This window comes from Oncorhynchus gorbuscha, linkage group LG10, assembly GCF_021184085.1.
Source record: "Oncorhynchus gorbuscha isolate QuinsamMale2020 ecotype Even-year linkage group LG10, OgorEven_v1.0, whole genome shotgun sequence".
NCBI classification, from domain to species: domain Eukaryota; kingdom Metazoa; phylum Chordata; class Actinopteri; order Salmoniformes; family Salmonidae; genus Oncorhynchus; species Oncorhynchus gorbuscha.
This window is the reverse complement of record NC_060182.1, coordinates 81,855,987-81,868,344: the sequence shown is the minus strand read 5'-3', so window position 1 is coordinate 81,868,344 and position 12,358 is coordinate 81,855,987. Positions and strand designations below refer to the sequence as shown.

Here is a 12,358-nt window from a genome sequence, read left to right as displayed (position 1 = left end):
CAGCAAACTGGATGTAGTCTATCACAGTGCCATCCGTTTTGTTACCAAAGCGCCTTATACCACTCACCACTGCGACCTGTATGCTCTAGTCGGCTGGCCCTCGCTACATATTCGTCGCCAGACCCACTGACTCCAGGTCATCTATAAGTCTATGCTAGGTAATGCTCCGCCTTATCTCAGCTCACTGGTCACGATAACAACACCCACCCGTAGCATGCGCTCCAGCAGGTATATCTCACTGATCATCCCCAAAGCCAACACCTACCTTTGGTCGCCATTCCTTCCAATTCTCTGCTGCCAGTGACTACAATGAATTGCAAAAATCGATGAAGCTGGAGACTTACATTTCCCTCACTAACTTTAAACATCAGCTGTCTGAGCAGCTACCGATCGCTGCAGATGTACATAGTCCATCTGTAAATAGCCCACCCAATCTACCTACCTCGTCCCCATATTGTTTTTATTTACTTTGCTGCTCTTTTGCACACCAGTATCACTACTTACACATCATCAACTGCTCATCATCATCTGCTCATCTATCACTCCAGTGGTAATCTGCTAAATTCTAATTACTTTGCTACTGTGGCCTATTTATTGCCTTGGAGGCCCCGGGATGTGGCCCATCGCTGGAGGCCCCGGGCTGTGGCCCGTCGTTGGAGGTTCAGGGCTGTTGCCGGGAGCTCTGGACTGGGTACTGTCGCCGGACGCTCTGGACTGCCAAGGCGCACTGTAGGCCTGGTGCGTAGTGCCGGTACTGGTGGTACCGGGCTGGGGACACGCACCTCAGGGCGAGTGCGAGGAGCAGTAACAGGGTGTACTGGACGCTGGAGGCCCACTGGAGGCCTGATGCGTGATGCCGGTACTGGTGCTACCGGGCTGGTGACACGCAGCTTAGTGCCAGTGCGGGGAGGAGGAACAGGGTGTACTGGACCCTGGAGGCGCACTGGAGGCCTGATGCGTGGTGCCGGTACTGGTGGTACCGGGCTGGTGACACGCACCTCAGGGCGAGTGCGGGGAGGAGGAACAGGGCGTACTGGGCTCTGGAGGTGCACAGGAAGCCTGGTGCGTGGTGTTGGCACTGGTGGTACTGGGCTGGTGACACACACCTCAGGGCGAGTGCGGGGAGGAGGCACAGGATACACTGGACCGTGGAGATGCATTGGAGATCCAGAACATAGAGCTGGCTCAATATGTCCTGGCTGGATGCCCATTCTAGCCCGGCAAATGCGAGGATCTGGAATAGAGCGCTCCAGGCTAGAATAGCACACTTGAGACACCATGCGCATCTCTGCATAACAAGGTGCCTAACCAGTTACACGCTCCCCACGGTAAGCACGAGGAGTTTGCTCAGGTCTCCTACCTGACAGCCAATCTTCTAGTGTGCCTCCCCCCAAAAACATCTTGGAGCTGCCTCTCGGGCTTCCGTGCTAGCCGTGTACCTTCATATCTTCGCTGTTCCTCTAATCTCCTGTATTTCTCCTCATAGTATCGCCGTTCCACTTTCGCTGCTTCTAACTCCTCCTTAGGGCGGCGATGCTCCCCCGGCTGTGTCCAGGGTCCTGCTCCATCTAATATCTCCTCCCAGGTCCATCTCCCCATTAAGCGCTGTTCCTCCTTTTCACGCTGCTTGGTCCTTGGTGGATTATTCTGTCACGTTCGTCATAACGAGGAGACCAAAGCACAGCGTTAGATGAATACATTCTTCTTTATTTAGACGAAGAACACTAAACAAACTAACAAAACGACTGTGACGCTATTAAAAAGAGTGCTGACATGCATCTACACATAGACAATAACCCACAAAACCAAAATGGAAAATGGCAAACTAAATAGTATCCCCAATCAGAGACAACGATAAACAGCTGCCTCTGATTGGGAACCAATTCAAGCCACCATAGACCTACATTTCCCTAGACGAACCAAAACCCCATAGATATACAAAAAACCCTAGACAAGGAAACACACATACCACCCTCGTCACACCCTGACCTAACCAAAATAATAAAGAAAACAAAGATAGCTAAGGTCAGGTCGTGACATTAACAATGTCTACACTGTATTTCGGATCAATCTGATGTTATTTTAATGGACAAAAAATGTGCTTTTCTTTCAAAAACAAGGACATTTCTAAGTGACCCCAAACTTTTGAACGGTAGTGTAGGTGTCAAAATTATTGCCACCCGATTTGTCATACTTTGTGCACCCTTCCCTTGCTAGGATAACAGCACTGAGCCCTTTTCAGTGTTTTATGAGATTGGAGAACACATTGGGAGGGATTCATTCCTCCATACAGAAGCAGGAAATCATGGCAGGCCCCAATACAGTTCATTAAGCGCAGATGAACTTAAGAAAGTAGAATGTTAATGCAGATTTTATTTTGTTTTATTTTATTTATAACAATCTTAAGGGTGCCAATAATTTTGACACCTAATATTTGTTGTATTTTTTTGTATTACTTGTTAAACAAAATATATTTCTCTAAGCAATTGTATTAGTGTAAAGTAATATAATTTCCACATTTATTTTAGCCTACAATGTAGCTCAGTATTTGTCATTTTTATTTTATACAGTTTTTTGCTCATCTTTATCAAGGCTACCAATACTTTTGGAGGTGACTGTAGAGTCAAACCTAGAAGTCAAACAAAACATCAGCGATGTAATGATGAAAGGGCATACATACTACAATATCTAGTTGTGTGGATCAAATGGCAATGTATCGTTATGAAGCAACAAGGTGTTGTCACAGTTCTGCACCATGTCAAAACATGTTTCTCAATTTATAAGGATTGCAAAATAGAACAACAACAAGCCTTGTTGATGCTGTGATAAAGTTACACTCACGTCTAGAATTGAAGCGATCTATTACATTGTGTGTGCGTGTTTTGTATAATTGCATCAAATCACAGAAAGACACAATACATGTTTTGTAGTTAATATAATGAAAATTTAAGATATTACTTTCAAGGTAAGAAAACGGAAAGATTTTATGCAGTTTATTACATGGTAATAACATGGCATCATACCAACACTCGCGGACTGTTTATCACCGTGTGGGTTTTGTGCCATCTAGTGGCTATTATAATATATACATGCCAAAGCTTTATGTATGTCAACAAATTGTAGTCAGCACACAGAACAAAGTTCATACCACAACTGTGTCTCCAAGACAAGTTGTAGAATCGCCTCGTACCCCCTTTGCTTAATGCTGTCCAGTATTACATTTACATTACATTTAAGTCATTTAGCAGACGCTCTTATCCAGAGCGACTTACAAATTGGGTATATATTTTTCCTTCTGTTTCCCCCCTTTCACACCCAGCTAATGCAATTACAAAAACAACAGAACAAATATAATTTGAGGTCAGCTGTTGTGGACTGTCAGATTGTCGTTTATAACCATCATATTTAAAAGTACATATTCTGCCAAGTGTTAGGTAGAGAAGCAGATCAGTATCCAGAAGATATTCTATTCCACTATATTCTTACAAAACATATTAGTTTAATTGATTTTGATGTAGCTATGGTAGCTATGGTAGCTATTGCACACATATGCACGCGTACACACACAAAAACACAAATTAATTAGGGTAAAAGTCATGAAATGCTAAGAATGATGGAAAACCTTTTGCTGTTGATTCTGAATCAATAGGTTATTTAGATTCTACATCACATGATCACTAACTCAGGGGGGTTAAGCACTGTGGCAGCCCTCATTCTCCACATACAACACCTGTTCTTTCAGTCACATTCTGTTAAAGGTCCCCAAAGCACACACATCCCTGGGTCGCTCCTCCTTTCAGTTCACTGCAGCTAGCGACTGGAACAAACACTCAAACTGGACCGTTTTATCTCCATCTCTTCATTCAAAGACTCAGGCATGGACACTCTTACTGACAGTTGTGGCTGCTTTGTGTGATGTATTGTTGTCTCTACCTTCTTGACCTTTGTGCTGTTGACTTTGCCCAATGTTTGTACCATGTTTTTGTGTTGCTACCATGTTGTTGTCATGTTGTGTTGCTACCATGCTGTTTTGTCGTGTGTTGCTGCATTGTTATGTTGTTGTCTTAGGTCTGTCTTTATGTAGTGTTGTCTCTCTTGTTGTGATGTGTGTTTTGTCCTATATTTATATTGTATTTATTTTTATATTTTTTAACCCCAGGCCCCGTCCCCGCAGGAGGCCTTTTGCCTTTTGGTAGGTCGTCATTGTAAATAAGAATTTGTTCTTAACTGACTTGCCTAGTTAAATAAATAAAAATATGATATGAACTAAGGTCAAAATTTGTGGTCTGTGCTGCTCAGCAAATGCAAATATAATCCCCAAAGGTCCAATAACTCAGTTGGATCTATCTATAGACCTGCCTAGTCAATGTTTAAACCTTTAAAATTATTTTGTGAATGTGGTGGGATGAAATTGTAAGAGTGAAAATATTTGTAAGGGCCTATTAGTACCAGTCAAGTGGCTACTCTTGGCCCCACTTGGAGGTTTGGATTGAAAGCTCCACGTTTTATCATCCCCACTGCGGCCTCGTCACGTGACGTCACACGACTTCCTCACTACTCCACCCGCAGCAGCCATGATGGTAGGTGTTAGTCACAATTTACTCTAGCTAGCTAACCTTATTGTTTTATGCGTGCAGTCATCTGACACAGACACATTCATTCGTAAACGATGCTTACGGTAATGTAAACGGTAATGTGGCTAACGCATGTTGTCTTGTGCCGTCGTCTTCTGTTTAACGTTACCTAGCAAGAAGGGCTGGACGATGGTCCCGATTTCCTCTCGGAGGAGGACAGAGGAGTAAGTTGGGGTTTTTTCTTCTTAGATTTAAAAAAATATTTATCTTATTTGTCTCTGGTCGTAACTGTTAACTAGATTAACTATTTGCTTTATTGTTATTCTGCAGTAATTACTTATTGCATGATCTGATCAGCTGTTAGACAGGTGACAACTGACGTCAAATTGGTTGAATAGCTAACGTTAGGCTAAGTTAGCTACAGTAGTCAGCTTGCCCACATCAGAAGTCAGTTGACTTCCTAGCTGGCCAGCAACTGTTACAATCCAGTAGGTAGCGGCCTCTTGTTAATTGTGAACATACATAACCTTATTTTAACTTCTCAAATAAGATATATATATATTGCCATTGCTAACTAGTAGCACACCCATCTAACTATGCACATGTATTAGCTTTCTGCTATTGTTTTGCTGGCTAGTTTGCAAGCTAAGCTAGGAAGTGCACAGCCATCATTTGACAGAGCTAACTAGCCGTTATGTAATTGTTGTGTCCTGTTGGAGCATTAGCTATGTAACTAGCAGGCATTGCATGATTGCCATTCTGTTCATTCATTCAGAATGCTGAGCAATATTGTGCTAGCTTGCTAGTATAATTGGATAACAACAACATTACTTAGTAGGCAAACAAATGAGGAAGACTGCTGTCAACATTAGTTTAAAGATTCACATACCTTCTCATTTGTATTTTGGTATATCCCTCTCCCCCAAAAGGGGAAAAACAAGCAGTAGAGTCTTGCTATATCTATCATCTCTTTCTGTGGAATGAAGCCAGCTTTAGTTGTGGGGAATGGTGATTTTTGTAATTGGCTTGTCACTAAATACAATATCTATTACAATATTTTACAGCCTAGGGCAGTCAATGTTGACCTCCAAACTGATGCAACACTCCAAGTGGACATTTCTGATGCATTAAGTGAGCGGGACAAGGTTAAGTTTACTGTCCATACTAAGGTAAGAGTGTTTGCCTATTTGTCAATATTTCTTCCTGTTTGCCCTGACACTTTGCACATAAAATGGCAATAACGCAGATAAAACAATGAGACAGATATTTCACTGGATGTATAAATGTGAAGCATCCGCTTGGCCGGCAGTGGGAGAAGATGGAACGAGATGGATTTTGGACTACATTTTGATAATTTTCTCATCGATTAAACATTTGATCTCAATTCAGTTTTCTGTTCCCAAAACTGGAATCTGTTATGAACAGAGTGCACTAAGTTATGTAGACTTTACCCGTTGCAAAAGTTTTTAAAAATTGCATTGTTTAGAAGGAGTTCGAAGGCGAATGGGGTTATTTCACACACACACTGCAAAGAGTAGGCGTTCCCTAACGGAAACATGCAGATGCATGCTAGAACGCACCAATAGGATCTTGCTTGTTCCCATTAGAAATGATAGGCTGTGGTCTCTTGGTTTAGTTATAAAAATCTTGGCAATAATGTGCGTTTCTCTGGCTGTCTGAATTGAGACAGATGTCACATGACTTGCAAATATGTTCCTCCCCAGCAGTTGTGTTATCGCCACATTAATTTTGTCTTCTGAATCCTAAAATATGCTTTGTTGAAGTCATGGAAATTAAGGTTTGTGCATGATCACATTCCACTCCACTTCATTTTCAATGCAGAGAGAATTCCAGTAGTCATTACCTTACACTTTCAGTGTAACCTCATAATGGGTTTATGTTTTTACGGCAACTTTTATCATGTTGCAAGGACGCTTATGAAGGAAGGAATTCAATCATGATTGAAGGGGGTTAACCGTTGCCTTGACACTTCCGATCATTCTGATCCAGATCGTCTGGCTTTCCCCTTTTATTGAGCTGCACATTCTAATTGGCAGAAAGATATTTTTTAGAAGAGCCATAGATATGCCATACTCTATTTGGCTATGATTTTCAGTATAATTTGTTCCACTAGTGACTAATTCCCCTTGGACTGCTGCGCAGAAGAAATATGAGAAGCAAAAGATTCAACTTTCTACAGTTTTCCCCTTCAGTTAACACTATCATTGTCTCATTCTACTGTGGGAACTATGATTGAATAAATGCAATATTAGCCACTTTCAATGTAATATAGCTAAACAAAACAAACTATGCAAGATTTTAGTTTGCAAAACTATCTGTGCAAGGGATTTTCTTGTAGGCAGAGTGCATTGGAGTAGGAGCATTGACAGGCATGGCTCAGGTCCATACTATACTTTGTCTGATTCTCTGTAATAATTGTATGGGAATAATGAATATTATTTTGTAAAGTGGTTTCTTGCATGAAACACATTTTCAGTCACCTTGTCTGAAGGACAAGTGGATAAATAGGTTGATATCAAGCCCTGCATGTTTTTAGATGTGTTTTTTTTTCAAAGTCTCATGGACTGTAGGTATTGTAGACCACACATTGGCTGCTACTGTAGGCTGAATGATAGAAGAGCTATTTCCATGTAAAAATGTTATGGGATGTGTTTTTCTCCATTGTTTTGATGGTAGGCCACTCTGGTAGGCCTATATTATGATCAAATAGCCACAGTAGCCTACTTGGCCACTGTTAAAACGGTTACTTAAAGCGGGTACACCCTCTGTTCACAGTAAACGCGCCAGAAATTGCACAGAATTTTCACAACGTTCAAGTTTGTGCTCAGCAGACCTGCGATTTGCTCAGTGCAAAAAAACAAAGCATTGTTAGTGACATCTGATTTCTACTGTTTTGTTTCCCAGAGCACTCTTCCTAACTTCAAGCAGAATGAGTTTTCAGTGGTGCGGCAGCATGAGGAGTTCATCTGGCTTCATGACTCCTTTGTGGAGAATGAGGAGTATGCAGGCTACATTGTAAGTACTGAGCTCTATCAGAGATACTCTGTGGTTGAGTCCCAAATGGCACCCTATAAAGTAGTGCACTATATAGGATGAGTCCCAAATGGCACCCTATAAAGTAGTGCACTATATAGGGAATAGGGTGCCATTTTGGGATGTTTTGGCTTTCAGGATAAGTACATAAACTTAGTGTTTTGTAAAACAATGTAATTATGAATTGTCAATCCCCTTATTCAAACTCCTTGGTTCCATGCAGTAATGAACTTAGCAAGATGTTCAATTTCAAACACTGTACTGATTCAAGTGTTGATTCCCCATAGATTCCCCCAGCCCCACCAAGACCTGACTTTGATGCCTCCAGAGAGAAGTTACAGAAACTAGGGGAAGGTGAAGGTTCCATGACCAAGGAAGAGTTCACCAAAATGAAACAGGAACTTGAAGCGTGAGTGATTTAGAGTTCATGGACGGGTTCATTAGGGCACGTTGTGTTTTTTATTTGACAAGTTCAGATAGTACTACATTGTTTTAGTGTTTTCTTCAATTTTGTTCAAACTGAACATGACCCATGTTGTTCTGACATTGTTTTTGTGTTTCAGTACAGTGGTTTGGTTGGGATAATTTGGTGTTATGAATACTATTGGTAATATCTAGGCAATGTCTGTGTGTTTCAGAGAATACTTGGCTATCTTCAAGAAGACAGTGGCGATGCATGAAGTGTTTCTTTGCCGTGTGGCTGCGCATCCTGTCTTGAGGAAAGACTTGAACTTCCATGTGTTTTTAGAGTACAACCAAGATGTAAGTGGGTCATAATGACCAAATTAGGATTTTGGAGACGATTGTTGCTGTGGAGATGTTCTTAGACAAGCTCTCTCTCGTTTTCATGAACTTTAGATAACTCAAAAGGTTAGTTGGATGTGCCTGAAAACATTAGAATATGTCATTCCCTTACCATGTCTTAGTTTTATCATTGTCATTTTGTCCTTACCTTTTGTTCACAGCTAAGTGTACGAGGCAAAAACAAGAGGGAGAAGATGGAAGATTTCTTCAAGAATGTGGTGAAGTCTGCAGACGGTGTGTTAGTGGCAGGGGTGAAGGTGAGTTGGTTCGCTTTTCTATGTAAACCATTCGTCCACTCTTCTATGTAAATCCATTCAGCCAAGCAAATGGGTATTGAACTTGCTTTGAGTTGTATATTATAATGAAGGCACAACATAAGCATTTCACGACTTAAGCAATGTTTAAAAAACATTGTTCGTATCATGAATGGTGCTCACATTTGTGTAAACAAATTTGACAAATGCATTTCTTCCGATTTGTATTATTTCTAACAGTTATTACTTGTATAAAGTTTGATGTGATTGTCTTTTGGATTTCAGGATGTAGATGATTTCTTTGAGCATGAGAAGACATTCCTTTTAGAGTACCATAATCGTGTCAAAGATGCCTCCGCCAAATCTGATAGAATGATCAGGTCTCACAAAAGTAAGTCTCCTCTGTCGCATAATCTCCACGTGCTAGGTAAGCTTTTTGCTATATACATGGATTTTAATCAGTTACTGAGAATGAGATTGATTTGAGTAATTCCAATTGAAAGTGTTGAAATGCATTTTTTTTTGTGAACTGTGAGTGGGACTGAGTCACTTTGGTATTATGTTTTAATGTTTGTGGAAACCAGTCTGTCTGTTTGTCCATGTGCTGTACGTTGTATTTTACGTCTATTTTTTTGTTTTATATTAATTTGCTGACAAATATGGAAATGGGTAAGTTGTATGTTTATTTGTAGTTGGGTCAGTCTTAAAGTATTGGGGATGACAGCCGACTCATTTCGAAACTTTGTCATGTTCCATTTGTAAAAATAAAAAAAAAAATTAAATGATGAGGACAATATCTTGTATATATCCCAGGTAAGAGCCATGTCTTTAGTTTCGCGAATGAAAAGTTTGACAAAGCTTCAGGATACAAATTTCATAAATATAGTCGTCTGTCATTCCCATGGATCAGACAGTACATCTGTCATGTCTTAAAGTTCGGTAAGAACGTTTATGTATTGTAATATACTTAATTTCCACAACATTAAAACGTGATACTATATTAGAAAAGTGACTCACTGCTTATTTGAAAATGTCCAGCTGCAGATATTATTTTCTAAAAGATCTATGCTTGCATTTTGTTCAATGCATTTTGTACATGATTGACAGACCGTCTGTGTTTATATGTATGGGGGTTTAGGTGTTATGTAATCTAAAGTTGTGTTCTTATTTTGCAGGTGCTGCAGATGATATCAATAGAATTGCCTCCACACTGTACACTTTAGGAACCCAGGACTCCACAGATGTGTGCAAGTATGGAACTAAATTATTTGTCCTTTTCTCCCCATATATTGTTTGCTGCCAAAAAGCTTTGATCCAACTGTAACTCAAATGCAACCCACTGTTTTCCAGATTTTTCTTGAAAGTCTCTGAACTGTTTGAGAAAACACGGGTATGTTTTTCTTTTGCCTGGTCTTTTGATTCTATGTATCACACAATTGTTGTGTACTAGCAATGTTCACTGAAGTTAATAACTAGGCCTATATTCACTACATGTCAAATAGCTTCATCTATCAGCTGCAATGCAGATTCACATCAATGACAAAATGAGTCTCACATTTCTGTTGGTGTCCTTCCTCTACAGAAAATAGAGGCTCGAGTGGCTGCGGATGAGGACCTGAAACTTGCAGACTTACTTAAGTATTACCTCAGGGAGTCGCAAGCTGCTAAGGTATAATATCTAACTTGACCCTGCTTTTTTTAATCATCAAACAATTATGATCAGATACACTGGTCTGTTATCAGAGGTAGTATCTGCGCATTTCCTGAAGAAACGTCTCCTCAACTTCCATATGTTTGCATTTGTTGGTATTAATGGATTTTTCATCAGACAGTGTAGTGTTTATTATTATTAATGTGCAAAATGGAATCTGCTGTTTCTTTCTTAAGGATCTGTTGTACAGACGAGGGAGGGCCCTGGTTGATTACGAGAACGCAAACAAAGCTCTGGACAGAGCCAGGGCAAAGAACAAAGATGTGCTTCAGGCAGAGACCAGCCAACAAGTGTGCTGTCAGAAATTTGAGAAAATCTCAGAGTCTGCAAAGCAAGGTACTTTATCCATTCGCATTTATATATTTTTATACTTGTTTAAGAGTATTAACAATACATTTAATACTTTTCCAAAAATGATTCCTCCCTATTGAAAATTAAATCAGAGTCCCAGGTTTTGCATATAAGAGAAGCTAAACCAGATTCATGGTTGTAGAGAAGTTAATCTGATAACGTTCTATTTATTCCGGAGTACAGAGCTCATAGACTTCAAGACAAGACGAGTAGCAGCCTTCAGAAAGAACTTGGTGGAACTTGCTGAACTGGAACTCAAACATGCTAAGGTCATTTTGCATTACACATGTTTGTCTATTAAGACAGCCTAAACTGGTGCCTGTGCTTAGTAAAAGGCTGAACCTCTTTCTCTTTCTCCACAGGGTAATTTACAATTATTGCAAAGCTGTCTCGGAGTCCTCAAAGGAGACACTTAGGTCTTTGCTGAAGGTTCACTGTACAGGGCTTTCCCCGCTTTGGCCTGATCTTCACTGTGAAGATGGAAGAAAGAGCATATCTGGGGTCAGTTTGTTTTCAGGATGCCTGTTCGTAGTCATCACTACTACCAGAGACACCAAACTCCCTCCACAACTCCCACTAAAAGCGTGAGGAAGCAAGTGTGGAATACCTGCAAAATCCACACAGCACATGAATCTATAACTTTGTTTAATCACGTCAACTTTTTAATTGTTAACAATCATCGTTCTCGATGGGAATCTTCTCCCAATCTATATCATGTCTGTCCAGATTTATTATTTGTTATTATTTTACTTAGAGTAATTGTTGAGGGCAATAGTTTCAGTAAAACTTTTCTGTGATGCTGCTCAGTTACTTTGTTCAAGATGAGCTGATTGTTACTATTATTAAAATGTATTGTCACTAAAAGCCTTGTAAATGTTGTATTAGTTCTTACTGTACTGCTAATGATCAAAACGATCTTTACTAATACTTTTGTTTTGTTATTTTATACAAATCCTGTTAATTTTCATTCCAGACAAGTAATGCTTCAATATGTTTGCCTTAATGTAGATTAATCCTATCAAGTATTGTAAAAAAAAAAAAGACCATAAATGGATACGGTTGTTTTTGTTTCCCCCCAGATTTCTTTAAAGTGCTCTGTATATGAATGTTTTTTTCACTCTGTGACCAAAGCTTCCATTTATGTAGATGGAGAAGTGCTGAAACAAACAGTAATACTGATAATTATGATAAAAATGTATGAAAATAGTAATAAATTATACTATTTACCTTAGAACCATTCTGAACATAATTTCATCCAATGTTTTGAGTAGGCTGTTTATCTGTCTAGTTGTAATCCTTTCAGTTCTGTAGCGTTTATGACCCTGAGAAACATGGAAGAAAGGCCAGGGGAAGCCAATGGAAAATGTCCTTCAATATCATATTAAACTTGGTATCAACTGTTCATATTAAGGTTGAATAAAAAAAAAGATGGCCACTTTTCAAACCGCTTGTAAATAGGCTTCTTTCACCCTGGAAATGTGTAGTGTATTAGGGGGGGGGGGCATTTCATAAATAGAAGGGGGTGTTTGAGCAATTCCCTTTTACTCCAGTCATTACAAGGAAGAAACAGACATTACACGAATGAATTGAAAACTGTCCGCTACTTCAAC

The 12,358-nt window shown here is 39.9% G+C and overlaps 1 protein-coding gene across 1 annotated transcript; it reads left to right on the top strand.

Annotated features, from left to right (window-relative positions):
- The first annotated feature begins 4,478 nt into the window (after positions 1–4,478).
- Positions 4,479–12,206, top strand: snx6 (sorting nexin 6). The gene is made up of 14 exons (XM_046367239.1): positions 4,479–4,580; positions 4,748–4,798; positions 5,639–5,743; positions 7,500–7,610; positions 7,916–8,037; positions 8,267–8,390; positions 8,594–8,689; positions 8,972–9,077; positions 9,862–9,937; positions 10,037–10,076; positions 10,269–10,355; positions 10,574–10,733; positions 10,932–11,017; positions 11,111–12,206. Exons 1-14 carry the CDS (start codon positions 4,575–4,577, stop codon positions 11,162–11,164), a joined length of 1,224 nt encoding a protein of 407 aa, XP_046223195.1. The 5' UTR covers positions 4,479–4,574; the 3' UTR covers positions 11,165–12,206.
- Positions 12,207–12,358: the final 152 nt, after the last annotated feature.

Bases quoted from the DNA above. Each gene is read 5' to 3' on its own strand.
- snx6 (XM_046367239.1), top strand. The intron at 4,799-5,638 runs GTAAGTTGGGGT...AATATTTTACAG, and splicing joins TCTCGGAGGAGGACAGAGGA to CCTAGGGCAGTCAATGTTGA. The intron at 8,690-8,971 runs GTGAGTTGGTTC...TTTGGATTTCAG, and splicing joins TGTTAGTGGCAGGGGTGAAG to GATGTAGATGATTTCTTTGA.